General features: G+C 39.1%; 1 protein-coding gene across 1 annotated transcript in view; it reads left to right on the top strand.

Annotated features, from left to right (window-relative positions):
* Gap43 (growth associated protein 43) overlaps positions 1-22303 on the top strand; it is a 90207-nt gene that overhangs the window by 46506 nt on the left and 21398 nt on the right. Inside the window, exon 2 of the mRNA XM_034515362.2 lies at positions 513-1080. Within this exon, the coding sequence (XP_034371253.1) occupies positions 513-1080 (568 nt within the window). The remainder of the gene's footprint in view (positions 1-512; positions 1081-22303) is intronic.

Here is a 22303-nt window from a genome sequence, read left to right as displayed (position 1 = left end):
CGTTGACTTGAAAAAGGAAATACATAATTTTTGTTTGTTTGTTTGTTTGTTTGGTTGGTTGGTTTGTATTGTTTAAAGTAGGGTAGTGTTTTATATTATAGCCTAGGCTAGCCTGAAACTCACTGTGTAGACCAGGCTGGCCTTGAATTTGCCCTTAATCACCTTAATTCCCTTTCTTGAGTCCTGGAATTACAGGGCTTCTCCAGCATATCTTTGAATGCCTGGGATTCTTAGGGGTCAAGTGGTAGCATTTGGGTAGTGACCTAGTGACCTACGTCTATAATCCCTGCACAGGGCCGCTGAGAAGGAAGGAGCCATCCTTCAGGCCAGGGAAGGTGATAACTCAAAACTGTATCTCTAAGAGGAATGACTGGTAAAGTGTCTCTGAAGATTGATTCGAATTTTTCTTCCCCATCGCCTCCCCCCCCCCCAAAAGGGCTTAGCATATAATGAATCACTAAGAGTTATCCATCCATTGAATTTTCTTTTTTGTCCCTCTTTTCTCCATAAAGGTTGAAAAGAATGATGAGGACCAAAAGATTGAACAAGATGGAGTCAAACCGGAAGATAAGGCTCACAAGGCTGCGACCAAAATTCAGGCTAGCTTCCGTGGACACATAACAAGGAAAAAGCTCAAAGGCGAGAAGAAGGGTGATGCACCAGCTGCTGAGGCCGAGGCCAAGGAGAAGGATGATGCTCCCGTTGCTGATGGCGTGGAGAAGAAGGAGGGAGATGGCTCTGCTACTACCGATGCAGCCCCAGCCACCAGCCCCAAGGCTGAGGAGCCCAGCAAGGCAGGAGATGCACCTTCTGAGGAGAAGAAGGGCGAGGGGGATGCGGCCCCCTCAGAGGAAAAGGCCGGCTCAGCTGAGACAGAAAGTGCTGCTAAAGCTACCACTGATAACTCGCCGTCCTCCAAGGCCGAAGATGGCCCAGCCAAGGAGGAGCCTAAACAAGCCGATGTGCCTGCTGCTGTCACTGATGCTGCTGCCACCACCCCTGCCGCAGAGGATGCTGCCACCAAGGCAGCTCAGCCTCCAACGGAGACTGCAGAAAGCAGCCAAGCTGAGGAAGAGAAAGGTGAGTACCACGGGCGGGCGGGCGGGATGCACCCGGGATGTTAAGCCTACAGCCAGACCACCTGCACTGTCCAGAGGGAACTGTCTAGACAGTGTGGACTGAACATCACAAAAATTATGGTGAATCCCCCCCCCCCCCCCAAATCTACAAGCCCGAGAGAAAACTGAGAAAGAATTACATGGCAGCTAGTACTGGAGAATCAGACAATTATCTTAATTGGATTGATATAAACAGTCAAGCTTGGTAATCCCGGCTAAAAGAAAATGTGCTGTATGCTGATAGACTTAGTTTAATAAGTAATTACTGAGACTACATTTATTTCATGGATGGGAATTAGCTAATGTGATTATTTGGCTCTAGGAAGAGCCTCCAATAAATACAGCCAACTCTTTATTGATTATCTAGTGTGTGAATTGCCAGCAACAAAAATATAATCTCAACCCTCCTTTCCCTATGCTTCTGGGCATTCCACCCACCACCAATTGGCACGTGGCATCTGCTTATATGTAGAGAATGTTTATATATGTTTGTAACTGGAGACTGTTAGCTGTGACACTAATTGGGGTCAGACACAATTAGGGAAATAAGTCTGTTGATGGTGCCAAAAACAAAACAAAACAAGAAAACAAAAGAAAATCTCTGTAAATTATCATTTTATTATCAAAGACACCACTCTCTCATATGCATAAATAATTGAGAGTTGACTATGAATATGAAAAGGTACTGGATCCTCTTCAGTTTGGAGCTATAACTTGGAAGTTGGAGTGTTTTTGTTATGATGGCCCAAAGAGCCTGCACAGAATTAGAAAAAAAAAATTCCTATGAGTAATACAAATCTGATAGACTTCCATCCCTGGAAGGTGGCTCTGCCTCTCACCCCAGCATATCTAGGGTGGAGAAAATCAGTATCTCCAAGGGCTTTCCCTAGTCTGGTGTGATTAAGAATACATTTTATGTTGCCTTAATCACTGTGACAATTACACTAGAAAAACAATTTAAGGGAAGAAAGAATGATCTTGTCCCCAGCTTCTGATGTTTTAGTCTATGATGGGCTTTCTCTGTTGCCATAGGCCTATGATCATGCCAAATATCATGGCAACAAGAGTGTATACAGAGCACAGTTTTGCACCTAATGGTAGCTAGGAAGAAAGAGATGGGGGTGAATATAGGTAGATGGATGGATGGATAGAGATGGGAAGGGAGAGGGAGGGGGAGAGAGAGACAGAGATGGAAGAGGAGAGGGAGAGAGGGATGGAGAGAGATGGGGGATATAGATGAATGAATAGATAAATGGGGACAGAGGGAGAGGGAGGCAGAGAGGGGGAAGGGATGGAGGAGAGAGGAAGAAAAAGAAAGAGAGATTAATTTTAAGATACACACTTCAAATGTACACACAACTAGACCACACCTTCCTTAACCCCAGCACCAGTTAAAGTCTATTCAGAGTTAATCAATGAAATAAATTGTTTTATTGAGTAGGACAAAGACTTCTGACTCTAACTCTCTCTGAAATCTCCCTCACAGACGCACTCTGAGTCGAGTCGTGCTTTACTGATCCAGGTGACTCTCATTAAATTCCATTGTGCCTTTCAACTCCAAAGTTCTTTAGAGATAGTTACTTCTGTGACAGTTTACCTGGGTTAGTTTGCCCCTTTAGAACTTTATAGATTTATCCCAAAGACTAAGGGTCAAAATTTGGGCTAGACCACTATCTTGGTAAAGTTCATGAGACTGGATCTGAACAGTAATCCAGAAAATAATCGGATTGATAAAGCAATTATCGAACCTTTGCCTAGATACTAAAACATGGCAGATGATTATTCTATGTTTTCAGTTATGTTTTCATTTAAATCTCTAGAGTATAACAACCAATTGCTATAATTGTTATAGTTACCAGGCCACTCTCACATTCCAGCGTCAAATAAATCCTGCTTCTTTCTACCAGTGACTTATTTTAGATCTTTGTTGTAGCTTCATACCTGCCCTAGAGGCCTGAACCTACAGTTAAGACAATGATGTCATTTTCCAGGTAATAGCAAGCTATGTGACTAGGACATTGGTTTATGTTTATTCAACAAAATTGTCTTGATTCCTTTTCTTTAGGCTTAAAGTTCAAGGCTCAGGTAAGAAGTCTGGGAACCGCGTTGAAGCTATCTATAATGTCATTCTGTAACTCTGGGAAGTCAATCATGCTTTTAAGCGTTTGACATGTTTGACATTGCTTAGATCATATTTTTTAAACTGGGATTTTTAAACTGTGGAGAATAGACATAAAGACACAATATAATTTTAGTATATATACTCATTGTCTGGTTTGATAGAATTTGGTGAGCCAGTGAAAAATTTTCTCTACATATTATATATGATATATATTAATAAATAGATTATATATTAATATAATAATAAAATGTTGTATATTAATATATTTAAGGATAGGCAAAGAATTCCATTTTTTAAATTTTATACTTTATCATTCTAAATGACTGATTATGCTGTTTTATGTGGTAAGTATCCAATAAATGTCACATGTTGGAAAAATAAAAATTGACCAGATTTAATTTATAGATAACACTTTTTAAACCTGTCTATATAGTCCTCTTGCAACTTTGCAGATTCTAATAGTTTATTTGATTTAAAATGTGTCTAATCACTGAAAGTAAATGGAGATCTTAGTCTGTCATATGAAAATAGAGATCATAGCTTTTCAAATTCTAGATGAAAAGTGTCTGAACTCATGAGACTGTATACGGTGCATTGAAAGGATATTGGGTGGGCATGCAGGTGATGCTCAATGTGAAGGTAATCCAAGAGGTAGTGGATGATGCATTTTGATTCATCAGGCCATATGTTTGAAACAGGAATTTCTGAAGCTTAGAGAATAGACACAAATAACATGGTATAATTTTAGGTAAATTTTTTTTTTAGCTTTGGATTGATACTTTCATCTCAATTAGATTCTGAATTTGCAGCCTTGTAGTTTTCTGGACTGAATTCTATCAGTCTGGCTTGTTCAGTGTGACGAGCACTGAACAGCCTCATGGAATCACAGAAACTAAAGGTGACAAGAAGATCTACCATATCATATCAGGCCCAAATTCCCAGAGTCTCTGCCTTATGTTCCCCTTCCCCCTTCTCACCGAGTTCCATTCTAACCCTGGTTAAATAACAGTATTTTCAGATGAACTGTCCAACTTGGGAGTGGGGAGCTCCCATGCTTGCTTTAAGATCCTGAGGCTGCATGAAGAGATAAGCTACAATGTACCAGGCAGGGGCCAAGTAAGTCCTAGGAGATAATTTAAGAAAATAAGACAACAGTTTTCAAAGCAACTCTACTCATTGCTTTAAAAATACAGAAATTATTTGTAAACGAGGAATAGATTTTTACCTATAACATTTATCTATTTATGGCTTTGTTATTGGTGAGTACCTCTTGCACAGATACCGATTTTTTTACTTGTTCTCCTCAGCTGCCCAACTAGGTATCCCTGTTTCTGTTTGCACACACGCAACTCTCAGTGTGCCTGTGACCAAACGGTTTCAGTGAGTTTCTGATTCTTTTGTAGAAAGATGATTCTTTTATAGGAAGCAACCTATAGAAGCACCTATAGGACATTCCTCCTTCATTGATGAGGGGAGAACTTTTAAGCCCCCTTTAATGATATTGTCCTTGGTATTTCACACTGAGCAGGCAGCATGGACACTGGCTTTCAGTGATGGAGTTCTCTGCTTCTGTCCCTCATTCCCGTATTGCTGATGGATTTTCCTCAAAGATGACCCTAAAACATCTTCTGTTACAGTGTTAGCAATGTCACCTAAGTATTCTGGGTGTTGATTTGGTTATATTTCATTTATTTGTTTTAACTTAAAAATTACCTTCACATATTTGGGAAGAAGAGGCAGGGGGTTACCACATGGATGTGGAGGACCAGGGACAACTTGCCAGAACCAGTTCTCTCATTCCACCATGTGGATGTTGGCTATCAAATTCAGATTATCAGGCTTGGTGGCAGGTAACTTTATATGCTGAGCCATCTTGCCTGTGCTACATTTTATTGCTATAGTCTCATTACATCTTTCAAGCTAAGATTATCAACACAGATCAGGGAAACAGGGAGGTTTACAATTGTTTTGCAATTCTTGAAGAGAAAAAAAAACTAACTTGTTATCTTTGTACCTCTGTATATCTTTCATTTATATCTTTCCTTTCTCTTTCCCCTTTGTAATTCCATTCTTACTTCCTTTACTCCCTTCTATTTTGAATAACTTCTGGTGTCATAGAAGTCTGTGTCACACAAATATATTTCCTTTTAATATCAGGGCATTCTCATTTTTTAAAGAAAGTATGAAGAAATCCAGAGAGTGGTATTTAAATTAATCACATTAATAATCTCAACTTAATCATGCAAATAGGCATGGAATACTTCTATTTGCAATATACTTTAGGGCAAAAACAGACAAACAAACAAACAAACAATGTTTCCTTGGCCCAGATGCAATTTAACCTATGATATTAAAAAGCTTTGTATCATGCATATATAACTAGCTAAGTTATAAGCAAACATACTAGATGAACATTGATAATTTCTAAAATAATTATGCAGAAAAAAATCCAGTGTACATTTTCAGATTTAGAAAACTTCTTTATGTTTCTCACTCTTTTTAGTCCCATCCAACTCTGTAGCTCTCAAAAGGACAAACCAGTTTTGCCAAGCTGTGTGTTAGAGTGGGGTTTCTGTGGGTGTTCATGATTGCTTGGCAGGATGCCTCAGAAAAGATTTAGATTTGAAATGTGGCTTTAACCACTTCCCAGATTTATATACAACTCATAAAAACTGAAATTTCGAGTTGTTTAAGTCTATAAATGTTGTTTATAAAACATGGGTACCCTGTCAGTTTACTCAGTGGAACACTGCTTAAATATGGTTGATTATTAAGGTTTTATGGACCACTTTTATATAGCTAGAGTAATCATTTTTATTGGTTTTACTTGACAACAATCCAGCCACATTTGTTAATATTTTCCTTTCTATTTTTACAGTCTGAAGGCAAAGTAAAAATGTATTTTGCCCACAGACACAGACACTGACAAAGGGGAGGTGTCAAACTGATAAATTTCTAACATTTTACCTTTAGGTAGCCTTGCAGTTTTTAAAGCTAAAATGCTTGATCTTGTTTCATTTCTTTTTCTCAGTGGTTGTGCTAATCTCATATTGTTCTTTTAAAGTCCCAACCAGGAAATGTCTGACGCATGCTCTGTTCTACATACCTATGAGGCAGGCAGGGGAAAGTAAACCTGAATGAGGAGATGGAAGGTCTGTTTACAATGGTACGCAACACTTAATAGGCAATTTATTAAGAGCCATAGTTCCTATGAGAAATGCTGCATGGTAAGTATGCCATTGAACAACTGTAACCATCCTATGGCCTATGTTAGTACCATGTCCTTCTCCACTTTATGTGAGAGAAGTTTGAGGTTCAGAGACTGAGTGAGATACTTAAGTATGTTTGATAACTAGGAAGCCTCAAACCAGAAAGCTCAAGCCTTACATGCTGAATCCTTACACACACCCAGGTAGGTAATGTTCTGGAGAAAACAGAGAAAGATGCTCGAGGACCCAAGTACTTTGGCTAACATAAGAGTATTTGCTGATTTGTATAGTTGTGTGCTCCATGGTATTGGGAATTATCAGTAATCACCCTTACAAGGAAGCATCCAGTAACACTCATAATCCTGCCCAATTCCCTCTTAGTACTATCACCCGAGAATGATGAGATATGTTAAAGTAATTTTGATCCTGAAGTTCTTATCCAATGGGCCTCAAGTGCCCCTTTGTAAGAAAAATATGAGCTACAAGGATCAGTTGAAACTGTTCAGAATAGAAATATTGCAGGTATTATCAGATATGTCAAGAAGAAAAGTGAAAAGTACAAATAGAAGACTGGAGGTCTCTGTTGGTTGCAGGTCACTTGGCTCACAATTAGCATGTGCCTCTCCCTAAATTTGGCTTTTGTGAGTCAGAGCCTTGTTAGACACCTGTTTAGACTGCATCCCTCTCTTCAGCAAGTGTGTTTATAAAGAAGCCACTGCCTGCATACTACCTAGGGCCATATTGCTAAAGAACTTTCTAGAAAACAGGAATTGGAGTGTAATTTCTATTTCTGTAGTTGACAAATGAAGCCGAGTAAAGAGAAGATAAAGAAATAAATTTCAAAATCAAGAAACATACTGTTGAGGCCTTTTGTGCCTTCTTTCATTAGTCATACATGGCTATCACTTCATAAAGAAGCTACCAAGCAGAAAGGCATTCATGTGAGTGCCTTAATTTAAAAATTGCCATATTATATTTGGCACTAAAAATAGAATATTTCTTGAAATAAAGAATGGTTTCAGCTATAAGCGGCCATTTGTATTTCTTTTATTATGTATATGTGTGTACACACATGCCCTCAAACTCAGAAGTATGAAAGAATGAAACATGAGCATAACACGGGGGGCCTGTTTAGCTAACCATGGAGAGAATGCAGAGTCTGATGGAGAAGAAAGCACTGAGAGCTCCTCACTCTGTTCCCACAGCCATAGCTCCATTGCATGTTCAACCCTTCCGAGATCCAAATATGAATGGAAGGGCAGAAGGAAACAGAGGAGCAGTTTCAAGCTCTGAGAACTGTATCCTTAATGATGGCTCAAGATGAGGTGGCTTAGAGCACAAATAAAGGTATAGAAAACACATGAAGGCATGCCTAACTTTTGTCATGCTTCTAAATCCAATTTAAGTTTTATATGTAGAGAAATTGAGTGATTTAGGCAATGCAAACTCATTCTAATTCATATAACAAAAAAGCTTTGCACCTTTGCCATCTTCAAAATACCAGATATTGATTTCACAGCAATACATCTTGGCTTTTTAAGCAAATATTTTGGGGCTTGCTTAAGAGCAGATTTACAGGTTGTCTGGTTAAGGGTGATGGGTGACATCATGTCCCAAATAGATCCATCTTATTGACTATGCTTAGTGCAATTTCACTATGCTCTTAGTGTAATAGACTCCATACCACCTCAATTTATGAGACTTGAGTTCTTAATCAGATTTCATTGATAATTCAGGCTAGCTGTTCTGGACTTTATACTTAGTTTTAGTGACAGTAAAGTATGTTTAACTAGGTTTTCTCTGCCCTCCAAAAGACAAATGGTATACCAAAGATTCACCTGTGATTTGTTGGCAAATGGCCTCTTCCCCAAGCATGGCCACTTTTTTGATGTTACTTATTTTCTTGTCTCCTGAAAAGTAGATTTGGAAGGATAAGTTTGAGAAGAGAGAGGATTGGATAGAAAATAATGAATCTAGGAGGCCATTTCTGAGAGACTTTTTGGTCATACTTGAGGCCCAACAAATAACAAAGGATCAAAGGGCACTTTTAACTCTATATTATACTAGAAATTGGAAACAAAGACTTGAAAATGGTGTTTCCCTATATGGTTAGACCTCTTTTAGTCCTCCTAACCCAGACTCTGTAACAGAAAATTATAACTATGTTGACTATACTTCTGTTGTCAATATTTCACTTTCCTCCCAGACATAATTCATTATTTATGTAATTTTATGTCTGCTTTATTTAATTAAGTAATTATAGTGGTTTTTATTGTCAGACTGATTGGATTTATAATCACAAGTAAATTGGTGAGGTATACATTTGGGTGTATCTCTGAGGTTGGCTCCAGAGGATCAATTACTGGGAGGAAGAGACAATCCTGATCGTGGGGCCTGGAAAGAATAGAAGGGACAAACTGGGGAAAAGATCCACATGTTCAGGCATTCCCTTCTCTCTGCTTCCTGTCTACCTTGAAGCAACTACTCTGCTACACACTTCAATTGTCATGAAGTATAACCAAGTGTGGGGGTCACAATGACTATGGAATGAGCCATCAGACACTATGAACCGAAAGAAGCCTCCTTTCCACTTCAGAGTTGTTTGTGTTGGGTACTTTGGTTACAACAAAGATAGTAATAACACAGTCAGTAAAAAGTTAAGCAATTGCAGTAGCTTGAAGACTTGAACTCTTTCTTAAATAAAGGATACATTCAACAGACATCTGATGGGTTTAGGAAAGTTTTGCCAGCAGATAAGCCATATTATATGCAAAGATGAGATATAATTTTCTTCATATTCCTTAGACAATGATATTCTATGTAACAGGCCATTTAACCATTGGCGAAAGTGGCTAACAGTCTTAAGCATTTGCAATTAGGACATATCTAACATCTGCGGGAAAGATAATACATAAGTTAGATGTGTTTGCTCAACAATTCTCAAACCTGTTTTCAGTTTTCAAGCCACACATTCTGTGGTTTGTCTCTCTTGTACCATTCTATTTTGGAGGAAAAGTCAATATATTCACAGAGGAAAAACACCCAAGGAAGGAGATTTGCTCTTTCTGATAAATGATGCTCAGAATAGGGGTTCCTCATGGGGCACATGAACAGTGAAACCATTTCTGAAGGATAGCCTTTCTTACCCTAATACAAGTTGATAGAGTTTTTTTTTATTTATTTTATGTATGTGAGTATACTGTCACTCTCTTCAGACACACCAGAAGAAGGTCCAATTACAGATGATTGTGAGCCACAATGTGGTTACTGAGAATTGAACTCAGGACCTATAGAAGAGCAGTGTTCTTAACCTCTGAGTCATCTCTCTAATCCCGATAAACTCTCTTTCTAATCAGGAAGAGAAACCAAAAGGTATTCTTTTAAAATCACTCCATATTGATGCTTAATGAATATGTGTTTCAGAAAAATTGGAAATGAACATTTTTATAGTCATCAAAAATATTCTTTAGACCAATGAATAAACCACACACTTTCTTTGTTCTTTAGCTCATAAAAAGTGGTCCAGGAACACCAACCAGCTCTCCTCGTCCTCCTCATCCTCCTTGTCCTCCTCATCCTCCTCTTCCTTCTCCTTCACCTCCTCCTTCTTCTTCTCCTCCTCCTTCACCTCCTCCTTCTACCCCCTTTCCTCCTCCTCCTCCTTTTCCTCTTCCTCCTCTTCTTCCTCCTAATCTTCATCTTTCTTTCTTCCACTGGAATCTATAATAGAAAGGCAACTCAGAACTAAGACTATTTAAGTAATTTCTAAATTAAAACTATTCTTTCTGATATTGGTCTCTGTATGGGTGTGTGGATGTGATGGCAGTGCCTGTGGATGTACAGGGATTTTCCGGGGATTGAGTTAGTGGCTGTTGTCAGCTGACAGTTGTGCTGGGAACTGAACTTAGGTTCTCTGCAAGAGCAATATATGCTTTCCACCATGAAGATATCTTTGTAGCCTTACAAAATATAAAGCATATAAAGATGAAATTTTTGTTTAGCCTAATTAGAGGAACCTTCCCAGGAGGTCTTGATACAAGAGTTGCTTCACCTGTCTCAAAGGACAATATATTCCTAATCAAAAGATACATAGATTATATAGATATAGATATATGATATAGATATGTGGTATATAAATATGATATAGATAGATATAAATATAGATTTTTAAATCACACCTCAGAGGCCCTACTTTTCATTCATATTATTACAAAAATGCAAGTATTTAAATTCAAGTCAAGGTCCAGCAGTGGGTAGTTAAAATTAACCCACAGTGGGAAAGCCAATTATTGAACTTCATCTATGCTAATGCTTTGGCTGGAGCAGGTAGGCAGTGCAGATTTGGTGAATGAATTAGGAATGAATGAATGGTACTATTCAGGGGAAAGTCCCAAGTTGATACATGAGCCGGGTTTGTAATCTCCAAACTTGGCACAGGCCAACTGTTAGGTTGTTTGATCATGAACTTATCTTTTCATAAAGCAAAAATGTTGGACAGAGGATCACAAAATCATTAGTAAAAAGATCTTGGTGAATGTCATCTCATGACGTGTTACTGATGTATATGCACAGTCTAAATAGCAAAGTGAGATGGACGCTCCTTTATATAGAACATCCATGGTGTCATGAACCTTTCTGGTAATTTGGAAGCGGGATAAGAAGCTCCCTAGAAAGTGTTGTCTTTATTTGGGGCCATGTGTCCTCTCTGTGGTGGCCAGAATTCAAAGCAGCTAGGGCTTCCTAGACCAAGGGGGACGTTTTACGTTATGTTTAGAAACATATTGTGAACTGGAGGAAAACCAGGGCTGCTCTGTTCTGCAGCAGGTGATTAATTTCATCCCAGCTCCAGGAGTGACCTGTGGGTGACTCTTACCAGTGTGTGACAGGCACATTCAGAGAAGGATTCATCTGCCAGGTTTCTTGGCTCTGTTCCTTCTCTGATATGTCTAAGTAGTCTTTGCAATACGAGTGAGAACCCACTGAGCCTTCTGCTGCCCCACTGTAGGATGAATGGCTTATGCCTGGACCAAGAGCGCTGCTGTGACAGAGGTGAGGAAACAGCCTTTTCCACCCTTGCTGCCTATTCTCTCCTTCTTGATCCTTTAATACTGATAGAATTAATTAAAGGAGCATTAGAAAAGGACCTCACAGCTCTTGAAGGGGCAAGCTCATTCACTCCAGTCGAATGGACACTTGGTAATGTACTACTCTCTTCACAGTATGTTGATGGTGGTCTGGGTAGGACGTCAGTGCAATTGTTAAGTTACAGGTCACGTTTGAAAAGCTGAGGAGAGATGTACATTTTTTTTTTAAACATTAAGTTAAAGAAGGTTTCATTTGTTATGTCAGAATACCATTTAATAAACAGAGAAGAATGTTTCTTATAGCTGGATTAAGCTATAATTATGTGCCTCTCAGTATGAGAATCTTTTCTACAGATTTCATTTGAAGGATGGGTTGGAATGAGAGCTTCTGAAGTTTTAAGGTATACCAGGATAATAGTTTTCTATATTTTCTCTATTCATTTTAGGCATGCTTAGTCACTTGTCTATGGGCGCATTAAGAACACAAGTATATATTATAGTATATAAAAGGAAAAGGAGGTGAAACAGAATGAAAGAAAGCAAGGATAAATGAACAGAAAGCACCTGAAGAAATGGCTCAGTTAGGAAATTGCTCTCAATGTAAGTGTGAGGATTCTTGTTCATATCCTTAGCACCAAGTGAAAAAACACTTAGGGGCTTGTGCCTATAATCCTAGTACTGGTAAGGTAGAGACAGGGGGATACTTGGAGCTCACTATCCAGCCAGTCTTGCCAAATGGTGAGCTTCAGGTTCAGTGAGAGTCCCTGTCTCAAAACTTCAGGTGGAGATCAACAGAGGAAGACACTTGCCGTTGACATGTGGCCTCTATAGGCACATGCACATGCATGTGCACAGATGCAAACCCTCCTCCTACCTCATTCACAAAGGAACCCAAGGAAGCTAAAGTATTCATGATGTTATTAGCCATAGCTGTAGTTACATGTTGATAAGTTTGGCTTCCCAAAGCACAAAACTCAACTTTTTAGAATTTGCCTAGTTTCAGTTGTCTAAATACACCTGTTAGAGCCTATTTCAGGCAACCGATGTTGTCACTGCCTAAGAAGTTGGGAAAAGATGTCAGAGAGCTCCAGCATAGGTTTATATCAGCATATTTTTAACAAGCTAATTAATTTTACTTTGGATAACTCTAAAGTACTACAATAGCAATTATCAAGTCTTGATGCTTCCGTGTTGAAGCACATAAAAATCCATGTGTAAAACCATATGCTTCTGTATATGTGACATCATGGGCACCTGCTGTAACATTTGCGGGTATCTGTTGAGCATGGTGCACTTGTTAAAATGATTAAAGATAAAGGCAATACTTAGAACTGCACCTAGTATTAACTAGAAAAGTTATGCTTATAAATGGATTGATATATTCTCTTCTGAAGTGTGAGCCAAGTGTGGCACAAGGGTTCAGCAGGCGGTGGCATGTGTCCAAGCCCAATGGCTTGCACTCAAGTTCCAGGGCCCACATGGTGGAAGGAGAAAACCAGTTCCTGCAAACTGTCCTTTGAACCTCAAGATCCATAGGGTGGCATGTGCGTGCCATCCTCTGCCTCCTCCAGATGAATGTATGTAATAATTTTTAAAATTCTAATATTTTGAATGAATATTTTGTAAGGCTTTTTATTTTAAAGGCAAATTTAGGGTCCAGGCTGAATTATAATCACAACACGCACGCTTCCATTTCCTTTCACTAATTTTAATGCCAGGAAGAATATTATGCAATAAACAAAGGAGGAGCAAGATTAGTGAACAATTTTAAGAGCAGTTTTTTTTTTTTTTTTTTCCACAAATTGCTAGCCTGGACACCAAGTAGCAGCACTGTGATTGAAGATCATGGGGGAAATGGAGTCGTTTGAGGAGTTAGAAGCTCTTTGCTTGTGTCTCTGTCCCTCTTGTCCAAGAGGGTCATTTTTCAGCTTGAAACTACACGTTGAAAACACAAATGCAAGGAGACTCTTGGCTACTGTCTGTTTGTGGGACCAGAAAAATTGGCCACATCCTTTGATCCCAACGCTCACCATGAGTATGGATAACCATAGTCGTGCTGATGCTGTAGATTATGTACAGTAGTTACAGGGTTGGCAGAAAATGTATCTATTTTAAAGCCTTCCTTTTTATTCATTGGTCTAGGTCACCCCTAAACATTGTTAGATAAGGTGAAGTTCCAACAATATTATAAACATACATATATATTTAATAAATGTTATAGAAATACTCGATTCTCTAAAACCTTGTGTTAAATGCTAAACCAGTGCATGAGTATGTTGCTGGAGTCCTAGAATCCAGTGGAGAAACACTTCAGAGGGGTAAGTTTTGGGAACTGGGATGTTTTGCAGAGTCAGACGTCAAGGGTCAGGGGTCAGAGGCCAGGGACTTCACCAGTGTACAGTCTCCTGTGCTACACCCCTGTCCTCAACTATTTCTTGATATTGATAAAATATGGAAATTTTAACCAATAGTAACTAACAATTCCTAACCTAAACATAAGGCCACTTTCCAAAGACCTTGGCTTTTGGTATGACTAAGTTCAACCAAAAATTCAGAACTCATTCTTTTCATGGACTCACTCATTGTCTTAGTTAGGGTTTTACTGCTGTGAAGAGACACCATGACACCATAAGTCAACTCTTATAAGGACAACATTTAATTGGGGCTGGCTTAAAGGTTCAGAGGGCCAGTTTATTATCATCAAGGCGGGAACATGACAGCATCCAAGCAGGCATGGTGCAGGAGGAGCTGAGAGTTCTACATCTTCATCTGAAGGCTGCTAGCACAATACTGGTTTTCAGGCAGCTAGGATGAGGGTCTTAAAGCCCACACCCACAGTAACACACTTACTCCAACAAGGTCGCACCTCCTAATAGTGCCAGTCCCTGGGCCAAGCATATACAAAACCATCACATCCTTTGTGCACTTGATTCAAAGTGTGTGTTTTTCAAACAGGTTTTCTTGCTAGAGACACTATAGAAATTATTTATATTTCAAGAATTTGCTTATCCTGTAAATCATAAGCCATTGGACTTTAGGTGACTCGTTGAACATTACTAGTCAAAGCACAGTAAAATGACAATATCTATGGCTGCCAAGATTTTTGGAAAAGCAAACTGAGGAACAGGAGTGTATTTTCCATTCCAACTTGCAACAGAATGGTACAAAGAAAGAATTTTTTCAGATGTTATCCTACTTAAAAAAATTTATCTGTGTAATTTTAAAACATTCACAAAATTTAGATTTATAGACATTGAAGTCTTCGAATAGGTTTTAAACTTCAGAAAGAAAGAAAACTCATAACCTGTGTTTCTTTCACTGTTAACCCCAGCAAATGATAGTTGTTTGCATGTCTGCCTAAAGGGATGGCCCCAAAGGGAAACATTTGTGAACTATGGCGCCAAGTCCTAGTCAACTCCAGGGACTGACATCCTAAATATAATATTAGTGAGTCACATCACATGACAAACCCCAGCTGTGTAAAGGAGTAGCTTCAATAATTACAGGTTTTGGCTCTGAGGTGCTTTAGCTTCTGATAATTGCTTTTTTAACTTTTGCTTTTATTATACATTTTTATGTATTTATTTGTGTTCGTCTGTGTGTGTCCATGAGGCGGGAGGTAGGTGGGAGGATACACCCGTGGAGGACAGAAGAACCTCCTTGTACCATTTGGGTCTCGAGAATTGAACTCAGGTTCTCAGACCAGGCAGCAAGTGCCTTTAACCCACTGAGCCTCCTTGTTGACCTAAACTTCTTTTGCTTTTTTCAGTAGATTGTTCTGAAGCCCACTCATCCAAAGCTCCATATTTATACTTGTCTAAATCTGTACCCTTCAGAAATTCTTCCCACACTTATCTTGGCAGCTGGAATGAGTTTGAAATGATTCCCTTTGCCTACATGACTTCGCTTAGTCTGGCTTCTGCTTATCTCTCTGATCTGTGTCCTTTGATCCTCACTACCCCCTTCCATGTTCTCTAGCCACACACTTTCTAAATATCTCCAATGAGTTTAGCTTATGTCTGTTAGTGGCTTTTGCACTTGCTTTCTCTGGGCTGGGTTGCCTCTAACCATTCAAGTCTAGGTTTGAGTGTGACTTGCATGGGGAGGACTTCCCTGATCCCCTGACCTTTGATCTGAGTAACAGCATACCTGTCATCCTCATCCATCTACCGTATGCATCTGTTAGTTTATCTAGAGCAGTGGTTCTCAACCTTCCTAATGTTACACAGTTCCTCATGTTGTCGTGACCCCCAATGGTAAACTTACTTGGTTGCTACTTTATAACTGTAATTTTGCTACTATTAGGAATTGCGCAGTAAGTACCCGATAGTCAGGCTGATATGTGACCCCCCTAAAGAGGTCACTACCCACAGGTTGAGAACTACTAGTCTAGAGCATCTTTATGCCTAATATGAGTGTATTTACCTCTCTTTGAGATCTTAATTTTTTTCTCTATCACTAGACAGTGACAACATCCTTTCCCACAATATTCAGCATCTTGGTGCTGACCCACACTTAGGAGGCTCTCAATAGACATCTACTGATTGACTAATAACATTATTCTACTACATGGAGTGATTTCTTTTCATAAATAGCTTGCACAGAAATGGATCACTTCAGTTTTCAAATTTGAAAGCCTCAACCCCTTTTTAAAAGACATTTTTAGCTAAAGTATCTATAACACTTATAGCCCACTCCTTTAAGTGTTAAAGTGTTAAAATCATCTGTTTCCTTCCTATGACCTATTTCTGAATGTTCTCTCTCTCTCTCTCTCTCTCTCTCTCTCTCTCTCTCTCTCTCTCTCTCTCCTGAATTCTTTTTTTTTAATTTTTATTGGTTATTTTATTTATTTATATTTCAAATGTTCAAATGTTATCCCCATTCCCAGCTTTCCCCTGCTTCTATGAGAGTGCTCCCTCACCCACTCACCCACTGTCTGAATTCTTTAGCATCAGATTTCAGGAAACCCCAGTTCAACCAAGAGTCACTAACTATTTGATTCCAGGCAGGAAGAGAAAAGAGGAGGTAAGCTTTAATGTCACCCAAGTTTAAACTTAAGCTGCTTCCAAATTTAATACATTGCAGATTCCAAGTCAAGTTTTAGAAACAAATTTACCTAGGATACCTCATTAAGTATCCTACCTTAGGTAGGACTGGGCAGGCCTGGGTTCAACTCTACGCTATTCTGGCTGTGTACCTTTAATGATATGTCCAATCCCCAGACTACTACATGGCATTTACAAAGCGGTGCATTTTAAATGATGTAAAGGACTCATTTTATAGAAGAAAGTATGTTATGCAATAGTTGTTGCATCAGTAGACAAAGCATTGCAGCAGCTGTAGGGTTAGGCAAATCTCATCTTTGACTGTGACACAGGAGGGAGAGTATGGGTCTTGAAATTGAATTCAAAGCACAAACATGGTCTCTAAGGAGCTCAGTCAATAGCTCAGTATGGGTTTCATCATTGAGAAACGGTCTCAGGGAAGAACCCAGTTGGCATTAAATGGTTTGTTTGCATATAAAATACCTACAATATGTTTCCTTGAACATATAGAAGGTATTTAATAGAAACCAACCTTTTTTGTTCTGTTTTTTTTTTTATATGAAGTTATTGGAAAATTTATTTTTTTCTGCCTTAGTACCAACCTCCTGACATTATAGAGGAAATTAATATATAAATATAACTTAATTTATTGTGGCCAGCTAGAGAGACACATAATGATATACCACATCTTCTGGGAGTCAGAGGCTATTCTATTTGGCCTACTTTGTAGCTCAGCAACATTACCAGGTACTTACATTATCAGTAATGATTGAGCCTGGAAGTTAGCCAAGGCCACCAGGTAGTGATGGTAGGATTAATTTAGACTTCCTGTAATTGGTCCCTCAGAAACTGCAATCTAGGGATTTGATAGTAAGAGTTGGAAACTCCTAAGAGAAATGGGCAATGTACTCTTTCTAGGTAAGTACAAGTATAATGATTTCAACTTAGATTTTAACCTTACAGGCCTACACATACAGGGAAAATTAGACATCACCTTGACCTAGGCATGGAGGGTTTTAAGAGAGTCTTTTCATCTCCTGAAATGGTCTGTAACATGTTTTACTGTGTGTGCATATGGATGATAGTTTGGTCTTTCATCAGATATTCAGCTGGGACCAGTTCTCAAAACCGTTCAACCCACTGTACTTCAGCAATCCCCAGGACAGGCTGTGCATGTGTGTATTCTAATGAAAAGTGACGTGTCTTGTAGGATCACCTTGAACAGTCACATAATGAGTTAGGCTCAGAGGAGGGAGAAAAGGTACGTTTCATTGTCCAGATAATTTTCATTTGTTAGTGGGTGTAATTTATACAGGAGCTCTAAGCACCAGGAAGAATACCGGTGTATACAAGTGAAAAGAAAAATGCTGTCATTCAATGTACAATCTGGTTGGAAGGAAACTACGGCCTTTAAAAGGAGCAAGCAAGGAAACAACAAGCAAACAAAACTAAGTCCAGGCCCCAGAGCATGTAAAAGTATATGGTTGGCTGAAAACTAGAATCTAACTGCAGAGGGTAAGTTCAGATGCCACCGAGGTGGGTGGTATCTGAATGAAGGAAATGAATGCACTTAGGCAACCTTAGTATAGCACCAGGGAGGGGAAAGGGGAATAGACCTTAAAATGTTCAGACCTGAAGTAATTGGGGGGTTTTAACCTAAATAATGGCAGATGTGTTTACTACATTAAAATAGCATGACAACTGATGTCATAGTGTTTTATGGAGTCAAAGGTCTTAGATATAAGATAAGGCCCATTATCTACTCGCAAAATCCATTTCACAGTGTCATATTAACTTTAGTTTATCCTTAGTTTATCCACTCGCATGAATTCATGACTTCAGTAAACAATATTTCTAGCCTTACAAAGAACTTAAAAATAAAATTAACTTCAGAAAGGCTTCGAAGCAGGACCTTGCTACCTTAAATCATTCCAGCACCATCTATGGACTGTGTGCTTTGCTTGGAGTCATTTCCGGGAGTCCTGGCTCAGCTGCAGGCCTCACGGTTGGGAACAGTATTACTCTGTTGCCCTCTGCTGGGCAGAAATGGGAAGTTCACCAAGAAACAATGGTGCTCGGGCCTTTTCAATGCAGGGACTGTTGGTGATACTGAAGTCTCAGGGCAGGATTTCATTGAATGCTGTTCACAAGCCTCCCAGTCAGGTACACGTTGGCATTATGCCTGTATTCATTAACTAAAAAAAAGTAATTGGATTTTTTTTTCTTGCAAGGATGTAAAGCTAATTTTAAAAGTAGTTCAGAAAAATAGTCCCGCTTTTTCTTTGGCTTCAGTCCTGGGGGATCCTTTCAACACAACACTGTGTGTGCTACATCGTGGGTGGTGAACATCTTGCCACCAGAATAAACTAGGGTGGAGCTCCGAAATCATTTTAAAATTCTGTTCGATTATTATTATTATTTAAATGATGAGGAAAGTGCATTGATATTCACGACTGATTTTTTTTTTTTTATCTCAAATAATCGAGTTAATGCCATTGTGTTAAATTAGATTTAGAGTGTCCTCTTTGGTCTTCCTTTGGTTTCCTGCTCAGCTGAGTTTTTTTTTTTTTTTTTTTTTTTTTTTTTTTTTTTTTTTTTTTCCTGCTAGAGGTGAAAAATCATTCACTGTAATTAAGAAAGGGATGGGGCGGGTGCTAAGAAAGAAAGAAAAAGGTGCTATAAATTGTCACGTGTGCAAATTGGTGACAAACTTCTAAAAGGAAACGATAGGAGCTGAGTGAGGTAAGAAAGAGAGACAGTACATTCTAATGCTCCATTTTGTTTTTTATTTTGAAGGATCAATAATATGTACATGATGCTCTGCCTCCGGTTTCCATAACAACCCGCCTCATTGAAAGACCGCAGGCTCCGCAAATCTCCAATTATCAGCCTTCCAGGGCTTATTAATGTAGCCGAGGATCCCAGTGAGGCAGGCAGCTCATTGTTGGCACGTGCCTGGTGGCCTGGCAAGAGGGTGGGAGCAGAGTGAAGTGGAGCTGTGTAGCAAGCCAGCAGCCATTTGTCCCCTGTCGCTTCTGGGGGATGCAGCCACCCAGGAGACTTGAGTACATCTTCTGAAGCCCCCCTGGGCTATACTGATGTGGCAGGCAGCTGAGACTGCCCTTTCAGCTCCACACAACCGTCATCCTCCTGAAGTAAATCTACATGAATATAGTACACACTCCATTTGTCTATTGAACCCCTGTAATTTATTGAAGATTCTTCACAAAAAACAATCGTGACTCTCAGTGCTGTCCCAAGTCTTAATTAAAATGTGAAAGCAACCTAACGCATATCTGATTGCTTCTAGTTTGTCAGTCTTTGGTCTGACACTCATTTATTATGTCCTTACATAAGGTCATTGGAAGAGCAATGGACTTGGTGGGAATACCTTTAATCCTGGCACTCCAGAGGTAGAGGTGGGAGAACTCTGAGTTCAAAGCCAGCCTGGTCTACAGGGAGAGTTCCAGGATAGCCAGGACTACCCAGAACCCCTGTCTCAAAAAAAAAAAAAAAAAAAAAAAAAAAAAAAAAAAAAAAAAAGACCCTCAGAAAACCAGTTTTAAAAAAAGATCCAGCAAATATAACACTGATGAAAAATATAGATTATATATGCTTTTGTTCTAGAGTAATTGTTAAATTCTATATATGTAGTATCTTCTTAAGCCATAGTCACTCTATGCTTAGGCTCTTATTCCTTTTCATAGATACAGAGTGAATGACAGAACTTCATGTATGTGGATGGATCAGAGTCTCAGTCTCTCTCCTCTATATAATCCTCATGTTGATACTTTTATTTTCCTATAAAATAAAGTCAGATTGGAATAAAAAGAACCAACCGAGCTATGCAATCTAATGTGATTAAGGAAATGGTTATCCTAATCTTTGATTAAGAATTGCTATCTATGTTATTATTGGAGTTCCAATTGGGGGAAGTTTAGATATAATAAAACCCATGAAACATTAGAAACAGAGTAATTGCAGTCATAAAATATGTCAGGAGCATTATACAGATATCAATTTTTATTGTAACGCTGAAGTGCTAGTTGATAAAGACTTCAGTTTGACAGAACGCCAGATGAACTGACTTTGTAGCACAGAAGTGTCTGCCTTAACATTTTGAATAGTCCTTTACATAAACCACCACTGAAATTTAACATGATCAGAAAAGAAATCTTTTGGGGTCTTTGAAAACTAAAGAAGTTTGAGGGAGTCATTAACTATTCAGAATCACGAGACTGCTTTGAAACACCTGAACATTACATTAAGCAGAAGATGGAACGTGGCCCACCCTTGTAGCAGCTCAATCTGCAACTGCCACAACGTGCTATGCGACCAGATCAGCATTGGCAGAATTTTCACAATAATTACTCAAATAATAATATTTGTGAATTTGGACTCCAGGACTTGGAATATAATTTGATAAGAGTTATCTTTTCCAGGATAAAGTGACTGGTGCATTTATTACTTAGCTATTTTTGTGTCTCACACACTAAACAATTCTACGAGGAAGGGTTTGTGGCTGAGGAAGCTGAGGTGTAAGGAGGTTACATGAGGTGCTTAAGGTATCACGTTTAGGAAGTGACAGATTCCAGATTCATACTTATGCCCTATGACTCTTGAGTCTTTCTTTCTCACAAGGGTTGCCTATACTCAGACACAAATTTCCTTGTTTATGTCTTTCTCTCTCTTTAAATTCCCAATGTCCATATCCATCTTCCCAGCTTCAACTTAAAGAACCTTGTCTAAAAATCACAAATGTCTTCCATAGTGGGAAATGCAATAGTCAATTCAGAGTTCTCAGCTTTGCCTAGCATTTGATGGTTAACGGTCTCTTTCTAATCTTTGAGATTCTTTCACCACTGGTCTTTCATTATGTCTTAGTTTCCTTTCTGTTGCTGTGATAAGATAACCAAAAGTTGCTTAGAGAATGAGAAGGTTTAGTTCATCTTACAAACTGTGGTTCATCACTGGGTTCATCACTGAGAGAAGCAATGACCAGAATCAGGCAAGGACCTGGAGGCAGGAACTAAAGCAGAGACCCTAAAGGAACATGGTTTTCTCCCAGGCTCACATCCGGGTACCTTTCTCATACCTTCCTTATATCTTATGTCTGTCCAAGGGTGGCACTGGCCATGCTGGGTCCTCTTCCATCAAGTGACACTCAAGAAAATACTGCACAGATATGGCTAGAGGTTAGTCTGACACAGCTATTCCCTCAATTGAGGTTTCCTCCTCCCAGAAGTCTCTGCTTTGTGCCAAAGTTATCAAAAGCTCACGGGGCACATAGTACTTTACTTAGCCTTATCCCTCAACCCCAGATTCAATCATTTTCTTTCTTCTGACTTCGAAATCTTGTGTCACCTCAAAGTTTGGTTCTTTGATATCTTACTTTCCATCCACTGTATGTTTTTGACGATCAACTGTGTTAGTTACTGTTGCACAGCTGAAGTCAAAACATCTAATAAAACCATTCCTAGAGAGAAAAGACTGGCTTCAGGGGTGTCAATTCATAGCTCCTTGGCCCTGCGGGGCTTAGGCAAAACACTATAATAATGGTAGTATGTGATGGGGGAGCTTCTTCATGGTACAGAGAAGGCAGAGTTCTATCCTAAGAAGAGTGGTAGAGCAAGATATAGCTGCCAAAGACAAGGACTCATAGGTACTTCTTCTATCTATGATAGAAGCTGAACCACCCGATCTTGCTCAGGTATTCACTGGTGCT

Source organism: Arvicanthis niloticus, chromosome 12, assembly GCF_011762505.2.
Source record: "Arvicanthis niloticus isolate mArvNil1 chromosome 12, mArvNil1.pat.X, whole genome shotgun sequence".
NCBI lineage: Eukaryota > Metazoa > Chordata > Mammalia > Rodentia > Muridae > Arvicanthis > Arvicanthis niloticus.
The sequence above is the reverse complement of the archived record's forward strand: the minus strand, read 5'-3'. Positions and strand labels throughout refer to the sequence as shown.